Source organism: Hyperolius riggenbachi, chromosome 3, assembly GCF_040937935.1.
Source record: "Hyperolius riggenbachi isolate aHypRig1 chromosome 3, aHypRig1.pri, whole genome shotgun sequence".
In the NCBI taxonomy this organism is placed as follows: domain Eukaryota; kingdom Metazoa; phylum Chordata; class Amphibia; order Anura; family Hyperoliidae; genus Hyperolius; species Hyperolius riggenbachi.
Window position 1 is genome coordinate 100,652,408 of NC_090648.1, and position 21,800 is coordinate 100,674,207.

At 43.4% G+C, this 21,800-nt stretch overlaps 1 protein-coding gene across 2 annotated transcripts; it reads right to left on the reverse strand.

Annotated features, from left to right (window-relative positions):
- Nucleotides 1-1,240: 1,240 nt before the first annotated feature.
- On the reverse strand, nt 1,241-21,721 carry NPM2 (nucleophosmin/nucleoplasmin 2). Of its 2 annotated transcripts, none has more exons than XM_068274704.1 (10): nt 21,690-21,721; nt 12,150-12,216; nt 10,048-10,133; nt 7,599-7,757; nt 7,430-7,523; nt 6,084-6,211; nt 4,389-4,429; nt 4,081-4,114; nt 3,434-3,475; nt 1,241-1,423 (listed from the first exon to the last, which is right to left on the reverse strand). In XM_068274704.1, the coding sequence occupies exons 2-9, from the start codon at nt 12,202-12,204 to the stop codon at nt 3,440-3,442; spliced, it is 633 nt and encodes a 210-aa protein (XP_068130805.1). In that variant the 5' UTR covers nt 12,205-12,216; nt 21,690-21,721; the 3' UTR covers nt 1,241-1,423; nt 3,434-3,439. The 2 variants fall into 2 exon arrangements, with proteins under 2 accessions (XP_068130805.1, XP_068130804.1); XM_068274703.1 differs by having other exon boundaries at nt 21,602-21,690.
- Between the last annotated feature and the right edge of the window lie 79 nt (nt 21,722-21,800).

Below are 21,800 nucleotides of genomic sequence, written 5' to 3' on the forward strand. Positions count from 1 at the left end.
TATCCTAGTGTGAAAGGAGCCTTACTGAGCAACTCCATAGCCAAGACATAGAAAGCTAGATTTACTGCAGGACTGAAGCACTGGGGCCACTCCACAGAAAAAAAAAAAAATAATAATTAAAATCCGACAGAACTGACAGGCTCTTTGATCTCAAGAGTATTTACTGAATGGTAGTTGCCAATTCTAACTGCCAAAATATTGTGCACGTGTGTAGGGAGGCTGGCATATTGGCATATTACGGTTTTAGCAGTTAAACTGTTCAGGAAATGCTTTTGAAACGAAAACCCTGAGAATCCTCCATGAGGAGACCAACTAGTCCCAAACCTGTCAGACTTTAACCACTTTTTGCTGTAGTAGTCCTTTGCTGTACTGCACTGTTGTCAGAACCCTAGAGATTGCATTATACACATGCAAGCTACAACTAACTGAAGAATGTAGCTTGGCATTGGGTCAAATGCACCGACCATTTTGATCAGCAGCATTTTATTGGTTTAGCACCAAACTGCATATAGTTTGCATGCAAGCTAGAATTATACACATACGGTCAAGTGAGATGTTAATATATATCACACAAAGCTCATTTAAAGGCCAATTATACACACTAGGGAGATTGTCACAGTACAGAAACATCTCCCAACTGTCCCTCTTTTGGAGGGACAATTCTTTCTTCATGTGTCCCTCTTCAGGGCTGATGTACAGATATGTGAATATATGTATTTTTCTACTGAAAATGTGTTCAACTCTAAAAGTTATTCCCATCCTGTTAAATTGACATTTCCAAGTGTTAATTTGAGGAAAAACTAACCAAGCAGGAGTGTAGCAATAGGGTGTGCAGAGGAAGCGACCGCATTGGGGCCCTTGGTCCAGAGGGGCCCTCCCTCAACTACAGTATTGCTGTATTGGTCCTGTGCTCATATCACTTCTATAGATACACTTTAAATAGTGGTTGTCATTAAACTGTTCCATTCCCCTTCTTGCACCTCTGACAGTGTAGTTGCCATTGGCAGGTTTTGGTGTGCCGTATCAATGTATAGTGTTTGTGGGACCCATAGCTCATTAGCAACACCACTGCAACCAGGATAGAAAAGACGTGTGGTTTTAATTCTAAAATATACTTTTATGAAATCTTTATGGTATGCATGGCTAGGAGTGTTGAAATGGCAAGGGGTTTGGCTGAAGTGTCCCTCTTATCTCAAAGAGTTGGGAAGTATGAATCAAGAATACACATGAGCCCAAATGCTTCTTTTTCACAAAGTATTTATTGTACAAGAACAGACAAGTTTCCTAAACTAGTTGCACAGGTGAGACTCCACTGATCAGCCTTTCCTCCACAGGAAGTGGATTCCATCACTGGTTGTGCAGACACAGGATGGCGATAGAAACCATAAATATAAAGACAGAACATTACACAAATTGGCACCACCTGTGTGGGAAAAAAAAAATCCATTACATTCAAATAAGGCTACAGAATTTAGCACAACTACTTCCCGTGATACCTGTACAACAACCTGCTGAAGCAAAAGGGATATTTAGTGGCACCTGATAGATTAAACAATTTGTTGCTGGAATGGTTACTCATTTTGCTGGAAGCTTATCAGTTATGTACAGCACCCAAGATTGCTCTCCCTGATCCGCTGCAAACCGTGATCGAAAGGCAAACTGTTTGCAAGATTCATTGGCCTCAATTCACTAAGATCATGCTGGAGATAAGGCAAGAGAAAACTTACCTCCACACAGAGTTATCTTAGCTCTTCATTCCTTAAGTTACCTCCTCTAGTTATTTTCACATGCAGTTAACAGCCTGTCTTTAACTCTTGAGTTATTTTAAGGATTGAAGAGTTAACTTAAAGACAGAAGTTAACTTTAGGTTTGCCTGAGGTAAAATATGTTTCCTGAAAGGGAACCTTAACCGGCGGGGGGAAAAAAAAAATTCACTTACCTGGGGGCTTTCCCAAGCCTCCTGCAGCCGTCCTGTGCCCACGCCGGTCCTTCGGTGCCCTCCGCTGCTAAGTTTCGTTTTCGGACGACTGCCAGTCGTCCTCGGGCAAAGCGTCTTCTTCCGGATTCCCCGTCGTAAAGAGCCGTAAAGCACGTCCGCATGACGCCAAACGCGTCATGCGGACACGCTTTACGATGGGGAATGCGGAAGATGCTTTGCCCGACGACGACTGGCAGTCGTCCGAAAACGAAACTCGGTGGAGGGCACCGAAGGACCGGCGTGGGCACAGGACGGCTGCAGGAGGCTTGGGAAAGCCCCCAGGTAAGTGAATTTTTTTTCCCCCGCCGGTTAAGGTTCCCTTGAATACTACATGCTTTATCACCATGGTAACAACTCTAGAAGAGTTATTAAAGACAGGAGATAAGCTTAGTGAATTGAGGCCATTGTGACTAAGCAGGGCAGAGGTTTTCTGAATGAATTGAATCTAATACATCCAGCCCTGCTGGAAGTTAAATTAGGTTAAGGTGAGATGTGCAGAGGGGCATTGGAAATTAAGGCTGACTGCTCTGGGCAACTGCAAAGGTTCTCCCGACTGATCTCTAGAATGCAGTTTTATCACTGGAAAAGCTGTTCTAAACCGCGATATCACACAACTCAATACTGTGGCAGTTGGCCAATGAGGCAGGTTACTTTTGGAGAAGGGTCCCAGTCCTTATCTTGTTCAATGTACAAGAAAAGGCAGTGTCAAGGGAAACAAGTTATGCCCGAGACACTACAGATCAGTTGCTCAGCATTTGCTAGAATTTTGAAAAGCAATCTCAGTGCTAGCGACTTAAATTTGTGATTTGCCCATTTGCAAGGCCTTTTGGGCAAGTGGTGTTTTTTGGGAGGGGTTAGAAGCAGGGTAGTACAAGGAGGTGCAAAATGGCTTTGAAGTCACTATGTATAACGATTGAAAAGCAATTTTATACAACTTAGAATGGTTTTTACTAGCAAAATACAGACAGAGCAATGGCGATTTGGCCAAAGCGCAGTTGCTCCAGTGGGCTCACCTGCAGCCATTTCTGCAATCTCTGCTGGCAATTCGTAGAAAGCACAAGTTGCTGCTGAAAGCGCTCTAGTGGATATTAAGGTGGCCACTAACTATAATTTGCCAATTATGAACAATTGGAAATGTATGGTACCAGACAAATTCCCTAATCAATCCAATCAGAAAATCAGATAGAGGTCATTTGATTGTTTGGCAACCCCCCCATATTAGTGGTCCCAATCATTTTATCTGAAGAATTGCTTATAAATTATTCAGACAATCGTATCATTAGCAGCCACCCCTTTAGTCCTTACAAGGATGCCAGGCATAGTAATATGGCAGCCCAACCTAGGTGGTTGTGCTTTGCTTAAAGTAGCTTGTGTCAAATCTTGTAAGACAGCTGAACACGGCAATTTGAGCTACAATATTTTCCGTCCACATAACATTGTACAAGCCCCACTCACAAGTATTCAGTTCTTCTTTCTTCCCCTTCCAGCTCCTTTGCCCTGAGGAGAATAAAAAAATAAAGAGATTCATTGTTTTGCTAAGCATAGAGGTCTTCCCATAGTTCCCTCCTACACATTCAGAAGCAGTGGTCACTACAAGAAACTAGAGCCATTGTGCAGAAATTTGAAGTGCAGAAATTGTCAAGGAGCAAATAATTCTAGCTTGCATAACAAAAAAAAAAAAAAAAAAAAGCCAATCAAAATCAGTGATGTGAATTTGAGTATCCGTTCTAAGCTGCATGCCACTGACTAGTCCCGTTATACCAGATTAGTACTTACCTGCCCCTTTTAGCAGATGTGAGAAGGTTCTCCATTTAATGCTGTGGTCTACAAGAGCCCACACTTAGTGCGAGTTGGGCACATAGCCTCTCCTACCACTAGTGGGCCAGCTGCATGTTTACACCACCATGGACATCAACCCCATAGTCAGCCCGTTTGTATAATTTTTGTAGCAAGTCATGTGGTAGGTTAGATCCACTTTTTCCAATACCCTGCAGGGTGTCAGACTTTCCTTGATAGAAATGCTTTTAAGTGCTTTGGTTGATGTTTAGTAGTGGCAGCTGAGATCTACTTCAAATTCTCAATGTGACAGTAGTGCTACATACCTTTTTCACAGGGCTGTCTTCCTCTTCAGAACTCCTGAAAATGAGAACGACATTTAGCAGAGAGTCATTTGGGTACCCATAATGACTAAACCAAGGTTATTCAGGGTAACAAATTTAAGCCAATTATCCTGATGTCAGCATCAGAAATCCTTAATACCAGTGATGCACTTTGCCAACAGTAAAGATGCTAGAATTACTGAACTGTGTCAGTGGCTTAGTGGAATTTCAGCAAAGCACAGAACAAACTGCAAACAGACCAGTGACCCAGAAGGCCCCGATCCAAGACACTATTACAGGCCAATACTCACACGTCTTCCTCCATATCTTCATCCTTTTCCATTTTCTTTTTCTAGAACAGAAAAAAAAGTCATATCTTAACATGCTGGATATTAACTGCTCTGCAGACTTGCCATTAGCCACTGGAATGCCACCTTGCTTTGCTGTTCCATCTTCAAGCTGTATAATTAGTCAATTCTGAATCAACTTGGTTTGAATCTCATTGACTATCCCAACCACCAATCAGGCATTTGACGGATCCTCTCCTGGTGCCTGCCTCCCATAGGAATGCATGTTGAGGCTTGGCCAAACCAAATGTACATGAACAGTTTATAAAAGCAGCATGCGTTTATATGGTTTTAGAATGTTAGGGCTCTACCAGTTGCCTCAGTCTGTCAATTTTGCAACCTCATACAGAGGCACATCAAGACAGAGGCTAGGAGACAAAAAAAAAAAAAAAAAAAAATGTTCTCAGACAGTTGATATGCAGAATCAACTGCCTCAAAAGCCACCACGTTTTTGCCATTTTTTATTTGTTAGCCAGAAAGATAGTTCAAGATGTGTCCTTTCTGCAGAGTACATTACTTGGAGGCGTAGAGACCATAGACCCAATTGGCTCTTTTCACATGTAAGGCCTGTGACCCACTAGCAGGTCTTTCCAAGCCCTTGTGATTTGCAAAGCTCTTGCAATGCTGTGGGTTTTAACCACATTCCTCAAGTGGGATCACACAGCATTACATTAGCAAGAGCTTTTTGAAGTCACAACAAGCACTTAGAAAGGTGATGCTACCAAGTTCCAGGCCTAACAGATATTCCTTTGAGCTGATGTTACCGTTAGTTAAAGGGACTTCGATCAATAAAATTACACATACCTGAGGTTTCCTCCAGCCCCATGCGCATGGATCCCTCCCACGCCGCTGTCCTCAGCTATGAGAACCGGGTCCCGTCATCGGAGCCAGCCTACGCAGGAGAAGTGCATCCTCTGCATCTCTCCAGCGGCCACTGGAGAGATATGCAAACTGCGCACTTTATGCTAGACTGGCTCCGACTGATGGAATTACGGGGACCCGGTTCCCAAAGCTGTGGGCAGAGGATGGTGAAGCAGATGGGGCTGGAGGAAGCCCCTGGTATATATATATATAATTTATTTTATTGATCTCTGGTACACTTTAAAAACCTCACAGCAAAGACCACAAAAAAACAAAAACTGTAGCACCAATCTGCCCTAATCCCAATCTACAGTCAACACTAGTGTAAAAAAAAGCCCTCTTGATCAGTTGTCCTACAGTACATGCAAACCATACTGGGAGGGAGACTGAGGTTTAGGCACACAAACTTCAGTAGTCAATAGGGATGGTCAATGTAATGCAAATAATTTCAAGTTTGCAGCTTGAACATGAACCACTCAAATCCTGCTGCAATAAAATTAGATTGGTCAATTTGCAAACTGGAGAGATTTGCATAATGAAACTCAAAATTTGCATCTAATTGATCTCTATCTAGACTTCCTAGATGTTCTTTAGGGTCCCTTTACATGGATGCACTGTGATTTGGAACAATTGCACCACAGCCAAAAAGTCACACCATGTTATAGTGTTATATACAGTTTGGGTATACCACTGACTCGTTTGCATCAAGGGTACTGTGACCTATACCCAGGGGTACTTCATAAGTAGGCTTTGTAAAAGGAAATCATATGCCAAAAACTGAGAACCAATACACATTACCTTTGCTTGTCCTGCCTTCTTTGAAGCTGCTGCCCTTTTGGCCGGTTTAGGTGGAGAGTCTTCCTCTTCTTCCTCCTCCTCTGCCTCTTCATCCTCATCATCACCCTCTTCCCAATTATAATCATTATCTAGAAGTTAAGATATTTGGTCAATAAAAAAAACATACAATCACGTTTGACTAGTGCTGTAGCTACAGACTGAAGTGCAATTTGGTAAATTAAAGCAAGCTCATCCCTCTTCAGTCTACAACCCTCTATGCATTTCTACATAGTGGTGATCATACAGAGTAGCTGATTACATAGCTCAGGGCTGGGAAACTTTAAAGAGAAACTGTAACCAAGGATTTAACTTCATCCCAATCAGTAGCCGATACCCCTTTCCCATGAGAAATCTTTTCCTTTTCACAAACTGATCAGGGGGCTCTGTATGGAAGATAGTGGTGAAACTCCTACCACAGTGTGATGTCAGGACCATGGTGTTGACACTGGGAGCTTTGTTGCATTGTGGGAAAGAACAGCTGCTCCCAACTGCAAAAGAGCAAGCAGCAGCTACTTCCACTGACATCACCTGCCAGCAGTACAAATTTCACCATGTGACAAAGGTCAATGTAAATCAGGGAGAGAAGATTTTACAATGGGCAAACAATGACTAAATCATTTATACATAATTGTAAAAATTAGGCACTTTTGTTAATTATGTTATGTTCACTGGAGTTCCTCTAAGACAGTGGCCTGGGCTGCATTCCTTAACTACCACGATACCAGCAGTCTCTGCCCCCATAAGGACCATTGGCGCACATTGGATGCATTCGCTAAGTTAACACCCCTTAGCCAGCCTGATCTTGTTTAAGTTTCGATTGAGTAGCCATATACTTGTAGCTACTCTGTAGGATCACCACAATTTCTACATACTGCAGATGCCTCCTTGTTCAAGATAGCAACAGTAGAACCATTTAGGGTACATAAACTCAAGTTCTCATTTTAACAACTAGAGACCCAGGCTACGTCTACAGTGTGACATCATGGAGCAACATAAGGGAGGCATTGCAATGGGATGCTCTGCAATGAGAAGTCTATGCGATGTTAAGTGTTGCGGTAATGCACACATTGACAGGTGCAGGGAAGCACTTTGTATGCTATGCAATGTGGTACAACGTTTGTTCCCGTCAGGAACATCCCACTGTGAACTTAGCCCTAAAGTAGAACATTAGCATTGATGTAAATGTTTACACCTCTAAATTGCTCTGTTTAAAATTTAAATTTTTATTAACAGTTGATCTTGTAGATTCTTCTGCCCTCCAGCCACAAAATCTAGATGCCATTTAAGGGTCATAAGTGTATACTCACCTACTATGTTCTCACCACAGATATATACTGGCCCAGAGCCAGACAGTAATTTGAAGTGGACTGGAGGTGTTAGCTCAATGTTTGCTAGGGAAGTCTGCAAGTAAGAAAATAGGTTAGCACTTTGTGTCACCAGCAATGTGCACCAATGCAGCTAGTCCGTGAAACTCACCATAGGCATAACAGATGGCTTCAGTGTGGCAATGGGAATAGGCTCAGCTTCTGCATCTCCATTTTTGTCACTTCCATCTTTTTTCGGATCACCTCCTGCCTTCTGAGGGACTATTGCTATTACATGAAACTCATCCTTTGCCTCGTGTCCAAGACAAATCTATAAAAAAGGAAGAGTGGTAAAGAGTAGACCACAAGTAAGACTTTCATCTCAATTCCCTGAAAGGGGAGGGGTGTGAAAAACGAAACTTCAAACCGGTACACAATCTGTTCATAGTATTCAATCTGTTAATCTTTATACTTCATGGAAGTGGTAAGATTGGTTAGAGATTAAAGTTGACAAATACGATGGATTGTCTAAAAAAAAAAAAAAAAAAAAAAAGCGCAACTCCAGGACATACCAAACTAGTCCCCTTCTTTTGATTTTTCTCAATTGTTTTGGAGTTTACAATCTTTTATCCTGAAATTACAGCAATCTCAAATGTGTTGTACCTTGAAGATTCCGATTGAAACTTCTGATGTATTGAATCGGAATGCTTGAATCAAAATTAATAAAAACTAAAAATTAAAATTGTATGGTGACATTGTCTTTGCCCAAATGAAACTAGAGTCGTTGACCACACAACTTTTACTGACGTGTCCATAAATCAGTGGTGGAGTGCAGGCTTCAACAATACTGCCGTTTGAGCACCCTAATAAACTGAAAGGCTCAGGTCATTGTATATTCAAGGGCTAGATTTCTGGAATGGTCACACTGTCAGCCCTGGGGTGGTTCCTAGCTCAAGGTCATGGCATGCCAAGAGGTTTCTACATTTTGACAAGGCTGCAGATTGGGAGTAACATGAGGAGCTGCTGTGCCGCCCAGGGAAGCTGTACATGAAAGGGGCTGCTGCACATCATAGGCAAGCCACAAGATTATAGGGCAGAGAGTTCCCCAACTGTCCTCAAGAGTCAAGGCCTACTAACAGTACATGTTTTGCAGAAAACCACACAATCACAGGTGAGGCAATTAGTGTCAGCAGAGTTGATCAACTCTGGATTGCTACAAAACATGCACTGTTGGTGAGCCTTGAGAACAGGGTTGGGGAACCCTGGTCTAGGGAAAACAGGCTTTATGGCTATGAGGCTCACTTGTACTGGTGCTTTGTGACCAAAAGAATGCAAGTAGTGGTAGAGATGATGCACTGCATGGTATTGCCCATAAAGTTGATGGGTGATCAGACCAGGTTTCCTGGACAGAACTGCTGCCAAGCTTAATATCCAATGTTGATAACTTGATATCAAAGGCAACAGTACAGGAAATAGACAGCAAGCACCATCTTGTGTCAGCAGCAGAACTGATGGTAACAGTTATCAGTGAGGAGGTGCAGGTGAGTAACAGGCATTTCCAACAGGGTAGCTAGGAAATGTATATGCTGACAGGGCAGGGTTGTGATCACATGCTTTGTGCTACACACTTTGACTATACTGCTGCAACTGCTCATACACCGTGAAATTGTGTACCATATCAGTCATGCCTAAAGCCTAAAGATCCCAAAGGAAATTTTACTTTGTAGCCTAGCAAGTTAGTTATGCCCATTCTCTTACAGCACTGACATTCATTCTAATACATTTCCATGGGCATGCATTCCCTGCATATGTGGCAGTTTGAGGCATCAACCTCATCTCAGTAACAAGAGCAATTCAGCTTTTGCAGTGACGCATATATGGAGCGCCAAAGCAGTGACAAGGGACTGTCATAATCCAATATGTTTAATACATCCTAAGTGTGCCCATAACATCTCCTGACAGACCAGTCTGATAAAATTCCAATCAGCAAGATCATTCCCAAAACTGCTAAAGTAGTCACTTATCAGCACTGGAAGTACGTATTCCCCAAGGGTGTGTACATTTAAAAATGTGAGTAGACAAGGTTACCACTTAAATACACAATTGGTTCATAGTTTTTCAATCTATTGGCCCACATATGTGGAGGTGGTAAAGTTTAAATCAAAATTTGATGCATGTACATCCTTAACTATTGGGATAATTTCCTTTGGGGAAAGTGGAGGTTAAGTAACCAGAAATGTGAGACCTAAAAAAAAAAAAAAAAAAAAAAAAAATCAAACTGCCATTTCCTTTTAAACCATACCTGTTGCCTGGCTATCCTGCTGATATTTGGCTAAAACCCCACACCTGAAAGCAGTATGTGGCTAATCTGGTCAGACTTTGATCAGAGCACCTGATCTGCATGCTTGTTCAGGGTCTATGGCTTAAATTAGAGGCAGAGGATCCACAGAACAGCCAGGCAATGTGCATTATTAGAGAATACACATGTCAGCCTCCATATCCATCTCACCTCAGGTTCCCTTTAAAGAACCCCCCCCCCCCCCTTAAAAAAAAAAACCTCAATCCTGCACTAACAATTTGGAGCTGGTCAGGAAGAGGCTGGTGCTGGAGAAAATACTCACGGTCCTCAGGGCCAGCTGATGTTCACGTTCATCTTCACTTGCCACTTGAAAGCTTTCTGCCTTTTTCTTGTCACTCAATGTGCATCCTGTATGTACCAAACACCAAGAAATATTAGTTATCACCTCACATAGGTTAGAGTTAGTGGATAGGAAAGTGTGGTAATTGTACTATTGAGGGGACATTGGGCTCTATTCTCAAAGAGGCCAAGTTACCGCAAAATTACCGCCAGCGGTAATCTCCGCATTTACTAAAATTTTCCCCATGCGGTAAAAAGAGTGCGGAAACTGCAATTAAAAGTGCGGTAAAGAGGTTGCATGAAAAATAGTTTAAAAATTTCAAAGTCCATCAAGCACAGCACTTAAGCCTCCAGACATTAAAATCAATGGGATGCGAAATATATCACCTACTACTTGTAGGTGATAAGTAATTAACGCTGAAATTTTTGTGAATGTTTTTTTTGGGCGAAAATACAGACTTTCGCGGAATTTTCCACATTACTATCGCACATTTACCGCATGCAGAAACTTGTGAATTTCCCACACTGACTTTACCGCATGTGGGAAGTCATTGAGAATAGAGCCCATTGTGGGACTCAGAACCTCTATGCAAGATCTCCTTGGGGAGAATGTTCAACCCACCTAAAAACAGGGAGCAAGGCGAGTGCTTAGAAGTCATGTAGTAATAAGTCACTTATAAATCATCCAGTGGAGGATTTCTCTGTAGTGCAGTATATGGAGGATGCCACATTTCCATTTAAACTAGGCTTGCATGCAAATTTTATTCAAACTGTATGTAGCTTGTAAGTGGGACCAGGGACAGATTTCTGGGTTGGCCACAAAGGCCTGGGCCTTGAGCAGCTGCAGCCTAAGGGTGGCTGATGAAGAGGCTGCAAATGGGCAAACAGAAGAGGGGTGCTCCTGGCCAAAGTTACTTGTTGGCAATAGATCCCAAGCTCAAATTTATCTCTAGATCAAAAGTGAGTGGACATGCACATGTCCTTTCAGTTCATTTTCAAATCTATACAAATTTAGACATGTACACTAGGTCTCTCCTATACCCAATTGCTGTTGGATAGCGATCTGATGACTCAAATAGGATCTGAAATGGCAATTGCATCTTGTGTGCCAGCTTTATAGATCCCTACCAGGGTATCTGCGGTGGTCTGTGGAGGCCACGGTCTCATCAGAAAAGAGAATCGAAAATTCAAAGCACAATTTGCCAATTCCAAAAATGCATATAACAGAGGACAAACATTTGCATTGTATAATTCAGTGGAAAAGATCCCAAAACAAATCTACAAGTGTAGGAATGTGCATCTGAAAATGCATGCCTTTCTGCACAGACAAGTGCCCTCAGCCTCAGAACATGTGTGGCGATGACAAAACGTAGCATGGAAGCTGTTGAATAGGTTAGTCTTCATGAGAGCTGAAGGCACCATAATGGATTCCAGCTAGTTCAATTTTCAAACAATCCCCTAAAATAGCAAAATAGGCATCTCCAGTGTCTGGCACTACCAGCAGAGGGGGGTTGTGGAGTGTAAGACATGACCTACTGTAGAGTAACCAACTTGTGTTTGGCAGCTTTGATATTCATACAGATTCCCTTCAGTTCTTACCTTTCAACACTAGTGGACTCCTGCCTTTGTACGAATCGCTTATCTAGAGCAGTAGTGTAGCAATAGGGAATGCTGAGGTTGTGACCAGGAGACCATAGGTCCTCTTTCAACCACTGAATTAGCCCTTTATTTGTGCCATAACTACAATTCATGGGCCCCACAGCAAAACTTGATAAGTCCCCAACCCAATGTTTACACCCCATCCCTTGCTTCCCTTCAGACTTGGGGCATATCTCACAAGGGTCATAACAAGTGTGGCCATCAGGATCTTCCCACCCATAACAAGTGTAGCCACAAAAACCTGATATGAGGTAAAGTTTCCTGTATCAGAGGAAGGAAAGGTTAGTAGTTGGGGGGGGGGCACAGAATAAAGCCCCATTTACATTGAATGTCCCAGCAAAACTGCGTTTTTAAATTTCATTCCACCTCTGTAGAAGCCCAGCAATTCCAACATTGCGCTACACTGGGAGCCCTCCTTGTACTTACCCCATATGGTAGCCACTGGCTTGTTCAGCTTGCTTGTGTCAAGAACACTAGACATGTCTGCAGATCACTAAAAAGACAAGGAAAGCTTTCATGAGCCAAGTGTCCCCCTGTTGGGGAGAAATGCACATAGCAAGTTCATTACCAATTCAGTTTTCCTGTAGGCAATAATGATAGAAGTAGTGTTACCAGATTTTAAGTTTTTTTTTTTTAGCAGTGGCAGCTGAAGACAGGTTGTGTGAGCAGATGCCAGTTAGCCACTTTGTTATTCTGTCCCAGGCAACACTGATGCCATGTTCAGAGGTGCGTTTCAGCGTGTGGTATAACAGCCACTTTGGAATGCAGCTTACCACACTGCAAAGCACCACCTATGCAATGCAGTTACCAGGTTGCTGTATGGTAATTCACTGCATGTGTAATAGTACAGTGAAGCATTCTCTCTCATTGACTTAAGTATAGAGATTATTAATGAGATACACGTTTTGAGTGGATGCAGCATTATGCACATGTTGCATACAAATGTACGCAGCTTAAAATTTAACCATTCAAAACCTGCTGAGGTAAAATTTGATTGGTCCATTTCCAAGCTGCATGTTTTTGCATCTCATTGACCATCCCTACTGAAGTATACTTTGACCATGTTTCACTGTATAAATACATGTATTCCAAAAAGGACCGGCACCACACTCAGTATCTGTAGCTCTTCAAGTTTTAATAGCAGCAGGCATGATAACAATGTTATCATGCCTGCTGCTATTAAAACTTGAAGAGCTACAGATACTGAGTGTGGTGCCGGTCCTTTTTGGAATACATATTGCTGTGGCCCCCAGGTACCGGGGTGAGGACCTTGGCACACCAATTCTTTTATTTTGAGCCTTATAGTGGAGCTCCTGGACGCTTGTATTATACTGTATAAATACAGACATTTGGGATGGCGGATCTATGGCAATATTCAATACACATCACATTCAGTGGACGCTGCTTGCAAGGTCTTTTGGGTGATTTCCTAAGCATCCTCAAATCTTAGAATTGGACATGCAAATTAGACACTACACTAATGCTGCAGTAGAATGCGTGTCAACATATAGGGCCTTGGTCTTAATGCTCCCTGTTACTAATGCAGATCTAACCTTCCTGAAAGTCTCAGCTTATATTTGTGAAATTTACTGCCACTAGAGTGAGAAGGATACCACACACACACACCCTTCTATGCATATTTAGCCTTGAAGTTTTTATTCAATTATAAAACCTTTAGAACTCGAGTATGGACTGCCCAGAAAGTGCCATCATAAAAGTGTGACCAACTGCACTGAGAAAGCAGGGAGGATGCAGAGGGGCATGAACTCTAGCAACTGAACTGAGTTAGCCACTATCAGCAAGTTTCCCCTCAAGCAAAGTCAAATTTCACTTGTGCCCACTCATCTTTACTAACTAGGTCACTAATAGGGATGACTAGAGGGTCAAATGAATTCTGAGTTCATGCATGATTAAGTAAGTGTGGTACTATTCCATTAGCCAGGCACAACCAACAGGTGGCATTAATTACTATTCCCCCTCCAGGCCAAAAATAAATAAAATAAATAAAAAGACCAATCCAAGTCCAACCAGGTATAAACTGATTGGTCCAGACAAGTTGGTAGTAACAGAGAAGAGCAGCTTCACTGTGCACTAGGATAGATTAAAACTAATGTAAAGACCGAGAAAGACTGTTGCTAAACATGCACAGAAGTGTAGTTTAGAGACTACCAATTAGAAACCTTGATCTAGGAACCAATTTTGCTTGTAATGTCCTTAAAATCTGTTTCTCAAACATTTTCCTCAAATCCAAAAACACTACTTTAGTAGTAACCATACATGTACAAGTAATAAGTGCCTCAGCTAGGAGCACAGCAATAGCAAACCACATTGGGCAGATGTACTAAAAAGTCAGTGCAAGGAAATATCAGCAACACTGGCTCAGAAGTGGAGTAGAGGTCTAGAAACAACAATTGTGATGTATTGCTTTGAGCAAGCATTTCCACTTTGCACCACTTTTCTTTGCACTCATGAGAAACATCTGCCACAACTGTTGTCTGATAACATAAAAACCTATACAAATGGGAGGAAACCACTGCCAAAAATACTGACTGGTTGTTGCAGATAAACACACTTAAAGCACACTTTGCTGAATTGCATGCATTTTATAGCAGTGTACTACTTTAAACCACATACAATCCTGCAACATGCGTTCCCAGCCTCAAGCATGCACAAATCTGTGCTTTGCATACTCCACACAATTACAACACAACAGCTTAGCACACACTGAAACCTAAACCAGATACACTCTGACTAGAGCCATCCAAGCAAACCTGAAGTTCTGAAGCTGTGAAACTGAAGTGCATCAAAGCCTGGCCTGTGGCTATATATCAGGGAATGGTCATTGGTCACACCTGTGACTGATCATGATTGCACAAGAAGCCAAGTATCACAGAATTAACTCTTTGGATGACATATTCAGCAGGTTTAGGCCTTTTTTCCACGGACTGTTGATAGCCAGTGAAATGCCTCTCTGAAAGCCATAATACGTGCGTTTCTGCGGCTGAATTGAGCCATTAGATTGATCATTTCCAACGTGTCCGATCACCCGCCGGATCGATTCCGCGCTCGATACCGTGGGCGGGACTATGGGAAAAACGAGCAGAAGATAAGAGAAGCGCCCGCGGGGACGAGCGGGAATCTATCCAGGCGCGCGAGGGGACAAGCGGGGACGCGCAGGAGTCGATCTAGCGGCATAATCGAGCCACAGAAACGCACCGTGTATGCCCAGCATAAGGGCCAGTGCACACCAAAAAGCGCTAGCGTAATCGCAAACGCTCAGCGCTTTTTGAAGTGTTTTTTCTAGGCGATTTCAGGCATGTGCCTAGCGATTTTGTAATCATGCCTAGCTATTTTTGGAGCGTTTTGGTGTAGCGGTTTAAATTTTTTGTTACAGTAGAGCTGCAACTGAACGGCTCCTGTAAAGAAAACGCTTGGAAAATCGCTCTGATGTAGCGCTTTTCAGAGCGATTTTCCACTTTCCTATACTTAACATTGGGCTCTATTCACAATCACACATGCAGTAAGAGATTTTTTACCGCTATATTACTGCCAGTGATAATTTCCGCATTTTTTCCACATTCACTAAAAATGTTCCGTATGTTTCCTGCATGTGGGAACAATGCGTAAATTACATAGTAAACATGCGGAAACCATGCAGAAAAAAGTGGCATAAAAAAACTTGTCCCAAAAAAAATTAAAGTCCAGCAAACACAGCGCTCAAGGCTCCAGACTCCATTTAAGTCAAGGGGAAGCGAAATATATCACCAAATACTAATAGGTGATAAAAAAAATCGGTAGTTAAGTCAGAATTTAGGCACCCCTTTTTTTGTGAATTTTGATTTTTTTTGCGGGAATTACCGAATTTTGCGGACTTTTACCGCATTTTTAATGCATGCGGGTAAACAATGCGTACAATTTTACACATGCGGTAAATAATAATGCGTAAAAATTTGTGAATGTCAAGATGGTCTTTTTTCAGTCGGGAATTTACCGCAAGTGCATTTCCGCATGCGGAAAATGATTGTGAATAGAGCCCATTGGCCTCTTTTCCACGGACAGTTGATAGGCAGTGAAATGCCTCACAAACTCTCACAACTGCTTGCTGCTGCCTGGAAACTGCTCACTAGTGCCTGGATGCTCACTGCTGCCTGGTAACTGCTTGCTGAGCACAAAGTTCAACTGCTCATGGAAAAGAGGCCATAATGTGAACTGACCCATAGGGAACCATGGACACTGGGCTGCACGTCAGTTGTCCGTTCAGTTAAAACTGACAGCAACTGATTAAGGCCTCTTTCAGATGGGAGGCAGAACTGTGCATTTGCTGAGCAGTTGGTCTGCTGCCCGGAAGAGTCAGGCCTCTTTTTCACAAACTGTTTACAGGCAGTGAAATGCCTCTCAACTCTCACAACTGCTTGCTGCTGCCTGGTAACTGCTTGCTGCTGCCTGGTAACTGCTTGCTGCTGCCTGGTAACTGCTCACTGCTGACTGGCAACTGCTTGCTGAGCACACAGCTCAACAGTTCGTGGAAAAAAGGGCTTAGGCCTCCTTTCCAAGAACTGTTGATAGGCAGTAAAATGCCTCTCAAACTCTCTCAACTGCTCACTGCTGCCTGGTAACTGCTTCTTGCTGCATGATAACTGCTTACTTCTGCCTGGTAACTGCTTGCTGAGCACACAGCTCAACAGTTCGTGGAAAGGAGGCCTAATTCGGGTGCAATTTAAATGCAGGCGAATTGTTGCGGTAGTAGCACCACGCGTGTCAAGCGCTGACACGCAGTGGTGTAACAGAGTGGCAGAAAACCGCCATCAAAAGGCGGAGCCCAAATTATGTTAAAAACAGCATAATAATTATGTCTTACCTACAGTATCAATAGCGGCCTAGAGGGGGAATAGTGATAAAGCTGCCAGGACTTTTGCAGAGGCAAGGTGAGACGCTTTTCAGCTTTACCTGCGCCCAAATTTCCCAGCACCTGAGGCCTAATGCGCACCAAAAATCGCTAGGCGTAATCGCAAACGCTAGCAATTCCCAGTGTTTACCTAGCAATTTTTGAATTATGTGTAGCGATTTTTGGAGTGTTTGCGATTAGCAGAAGTACACTTTGAGCTGCAAGTGATCAGATTTAAAAAAAAATAAAAAACCTGGGAAAATCGCTCTGTTCAGCACTTTTTAGAGCGATTTTCCACTTTTGCTATATTTTACATTGAGGCGTAATTGCCTCAAAAATGCTGCAGGACCCACATTTGCGTTTGGGAAAAAAAAATCACATCGCTCTGCTGTGATCCATCCCATACAAACACATTAGCCACTAGCGATTTTAAAAGCACTCAGAAGCGCTCATGATGTGCACCAGCCTTGTAAGCGCTGGCGATTTTAAAATCACTTTGAAAGCGATTGTGCAATGTTTGCTCATGTGAGTGTTCTTACATAAGCGATAAGCTTTCTTTCCAATTGCAAACGCAGCTCCTGCACCATTTCCAGAGCGTTTGCGATCCAATACAAAGTATAGCAAAATCACTAAGGGCTCTTTCACACTACAGGCAGCGGTGAAAGGCTAAAACGCTGCGTTTTGGCTGCAGGCCCACGTTGCGTTACATGTAACGCTGCACATTCCCCGCAAAGTGCAGCATGCTACGGCGTTGGAGCGGCTATAGCCGTGTTAGACTGTTTGCACATGCGCAGTGGGGGGCGGAGAGGAGGCGGGGAGAGCCAGCTACAGTAGCCGCGCACATGGCTACTTAATATTCACTGCACTGGCAGGCGCTGATTGGCTGGCGGGACCACGTGATGCGGAGTGTCTCGCTCCGCATCACGTGGTCCCGCTGGCCAATCAGCGCCACTCTGGGAGACATTATAGGAATCGAGCCGCCTAACGCGGCTCACTCTACCGTTGGCTCTTGCAGCACCATACGTTGTGTTAGGTGCACGTTATGCGACCTTAACGTGGCACCTAACGCAACGTCTTGGTGTGCAAGAAGCCTTAGGCCTCTTTTCCACGGTCAGTTGATAAGCAGTGAAATGCCTCTCAGGGCCCGTTCACACTTCACGTTCAGAGCGATCCCTTTCAGTGCTTTAATAAACACTGTACATCGATCGTTCTAGAATCGCAGCAGATTGACACTAATCGCAAAACGCCCGCGAATGGCGCCAATCCAGTGAGATCACTGCCATAGGTTAGAATAGCACTAGCTCTTTAAAAAGCGCTAGGGCTTTGGCGTTTAGCAGGAATTGCCCTAGTGTGAACGGGCCCTTCAACTTTCACAGATGCTGCAGTTGTGAGAGTTTGGGCTGGTGTACACCAAGAGCGGTTCTGAGCATTTTTAAAAATACTTGCGCTTTGAAAAGTGCTTGGCTAATGTATTGCAATGGGATGGTGCACACCGGAGAGATTCGTTTTTACCCCAACAACATTTTTGCTGATTTCTGAGGAGATCATGCCTCAATGGGCTCTATTCACAATCATTTTCCACATGCGGAAATGCACTTGCGGTAAATTCCCGACTGAAAAAAGACCATCTTGACATTCACAAATGTTTACGCATGATTATTTAAATTGTACGCATTGTTTACCCGCATGCATAAAAAATACAGTAAAAGTCTGTAAAAGTCGGTAATTCCCGCAAAAAAAAAAAATCAAAATTCAAAAAAAAAAAGGGGCGCTCAGAAAATGGTACAGGCAGCGCTTTGCTGAGTGGATTGGAAACGAACCACTCAGATGAGAACACTCTCATAGGGAATCATCGCACAAGCTTTTTAGGGCAGTTTTCATAATCGCTGGCGCTTGAAAAATGGGCAAAAACGCCCTAGGTGTGAACAAGCTCTTTGTGGGCCCTTTTCCACCAGCTGCGTTTTTTGCTGATTTTGCTGACGCATGTGTTTGCTGATTCTGAAATGCAGCCTAACCACTTAAAGTGGACCCAAACTAAAAATACAAGATTTCAGAAATAAAATCTATTTTCTAAATTATAATAATAAATAGCAGCCTTTTTTCAGCTACATGATGACAAATATAAAATATTTTACATTTATGGAGGAACCCCTCCCTTCCTGTCATATTGCCGGGACAGAAACCGGCAAACTGGTGAGTAGCAGGTGTCTGGCAAAGGAGGAATTGCTAATGGCTGCCACCTGTATAACCCTAGTTATGAAAGAGAAGGGTGAAAAAATGCTCATAGGCTTGAAGGAGTGTTTATTTATCTTTGTATGTGTCAGAGTGGTGCAACTGAATATTTTGAATTAAAAAAATGTTTGGTTTGAGTCCGCTTTAAGGACCAGGGGATTTGCATATGCGCTGTGCTGGGTGGGCTCTTCAGCCCCCAGCACAGATCACGTTGGGCTCTATTCATAAAAAAGTTGTGGCGAAAAAACTCCTGGAGGGAAAATACCGCAGCAGTATTTTAGACTTCTGGGTGGTCATTCATTAAAATCTTGCCAGCTGCGATGCAAGTGTGGAGATCTCCCGCTGAAGGCTGGCGGTAAGCTGTCGGAAGGCATTCAGTCGGCAGAGTCCCTCCATGCGCTGCTCTCTCTGGGAGGTCTGTCCCATTCACTTGTATGTAATCCGCAAAATCAGAGGAAGCGGTATTTCCCGTCCACATACCGCTTCCTCTAAACTTTATGAATGGCCATTTTGTTACTTTTTTCTAGATAAATCTAGAAAAACACTGGAGAAGGCGGAAATTTCTCGCTCTGCTGGGGGATTGTAGATTTTCATGCGGGAACAGCTTTTATGAATGCCCACTTTGCTAAATGGACGGGAAAATCTGCTGTTTTGAGCGGAAAACTTGCGGTAACCTTTTATGAATAGAGCCCGTTGCAGGCAGGGCGATCAGACTTCCCCCCTTTTTTCCTCACTAGGGGGATGTCCTGCTGGGGGGGTCTGATCGCCTGCCGCCTGTTTGTGCCTTGCGGGGGGGGGGGGGGGGAAGGCTCCTCAAAGCCTCCCTCTGCAGCGCTATTCCGCCCTCCCTCTCCTTCCCTCCCTCCCCTTCTCTCTACGGGCGGTACAGGACGGAGATCCGTCCTGTACCGCCTCTGATAGGCTTCAGCCTATCAGATGCCGGTGATGCCCGGCCAATCAGAGGCCGGGGATCGCCGATCTCCTTTACGGCGCTGCTGTGACAGCAGCGATGTACGATGTAAACACCGGGGATTATGTCCCCGGGTGTTTACATGTAGCCTGCGAGCCGTGATCGGAGGCTCGCAGGCTGTTTACGGCCGTTTCCATAGAAACCCACTTACGACCAGCCGCCGCCTATCGGAGTTAGGCGGTCGTTAAGAATCTTGGGTGGCCTTTTCCACTGCTGCGTTCGGATTTAAAAAAAAACGCAAATGAATGTCTGTGCGATTATGATGCGTTTTGTGTTTCAATGTAAAGTATAGGAAAGCATGAAAAACGCTTTGTAATTATTTAACCACTAGTATCTATTTTCAAGACAACACTTGTCAATCACAAAAACTGAAGACGCAAACGCATAAAAAACTAATAAAAAACGCACATCAAAATTTTGTAAAACGTTGCATTTTGAAGTGGAAAAGGGCCTTGTGATGTGATTACAATGCAATTTTAGATAGCAAACGTCGGTCCTGCTGCATGCATTTGTGCTCGTGTTGAGCGCCAATGGCATGATGACACCTGTTGGAGCCCATGGTAATCACACTAGGAAGGAATCACAATTCTGAGCTGGTGCACACCGAGCGGGTTTTCTCACGTTTTTACAGCCACTTGCGGCTGTGGATACGCTAGGCTAGGGTAATGTATTTCAATGGGGTGGATCACATCAGAGCGGGAGGCTTTTGCTGAAACGCATATTCCTGGGCTGAGGCATTTTTTGGATTGCAGAGGTGTTTCTGTCTCCAATGTTAAGTATAGGAAAAACGCAAACCGCTCTGAAAAACGCCAGTTCAGAGTGGTTTTGCAGGCGTTTTTGTTACAGAAGCTGTTCAATAACAGCTTTACTGTAACACTCTACTACACAAAAAAACGCTACCCAAAAATGCAAAACGCTAGGTGAAACGCTTTATAAAAATAAGAAAAAGCGTTTTAAAAACCGCTAGCGTTTTGCGGATCTGCTAGCGGTTTTTGGTGTGCACCAGGACTTAAAGGGATACTGTAGGGGGGTCGGGGGAAAATGAGCTGAACTTACCTGGGTCTTCTAATGGTCCCCCGCAGACATCCTGTGTTGGCGCAGCCACTCACCGATGCTCCGGCCCCACCTCCAGTTCACTTCTGGAATTTCTGACTTTAAAGTCAGAAAACCACTGCGCCTGCACGCCCGTGTCCTTGCTCCCATTGATGTCACCAGGAGTGTACTGCGCAGACACAGACCATACTGGGCCTGCGCTGTACGCTCTTGATGACATCAGCGGGATCGAGGACACGGCAACGCAAGCGCAGTGGTTTTCAGACTTTAAAGTCTGAAATTCCAGAAGTGAACCGGAGGCGGGGCCGGAGCATCGGTGAGTGGCTGAGCCAACACAGGATGTCTGCGGGGGACCGTTAGAAGTCCTGTGTAAGTTCAACTCATTTTCCCCTGACCCCCCTACAGTATCCCTTTAAAGAGAAAAGCAGCCCTATAGTGACAATTATATATTTACACTAAAAACAAGCGCTGAGGAAGATGCCAGTGCTATATAAATACATAATAATAAATAGAAATACACAAATATATATATATATATATACATATATATATATATATATATATATATATATATATATATATATATATATATATATATATATATATATATATATACAATTATAAATATAAATATTTTGTTTTCTTTTCCTTGAAGTTGTGTTGCAGAGACAATAGAATCACGGCAGGACTATAAACTGTTGATTTGGCTTCAACTAACAATAGGTAAATTACAAATACCATATATTTTATGAATTTCTCTTCCCAAAATACTACTATCCAATCAGCAGCTTCGGCGCCGCTCAGCCATACACAACACAGCACTGACCGCACGCGCCTGTCTGACTCCATAGCAACTGTGCAGCGTCCGCCCACCTTCCCTGCTCTCATTGGTTAGAAGTGAGCTCACCAAGCCGCTACTGACTCGCTATACAGATGT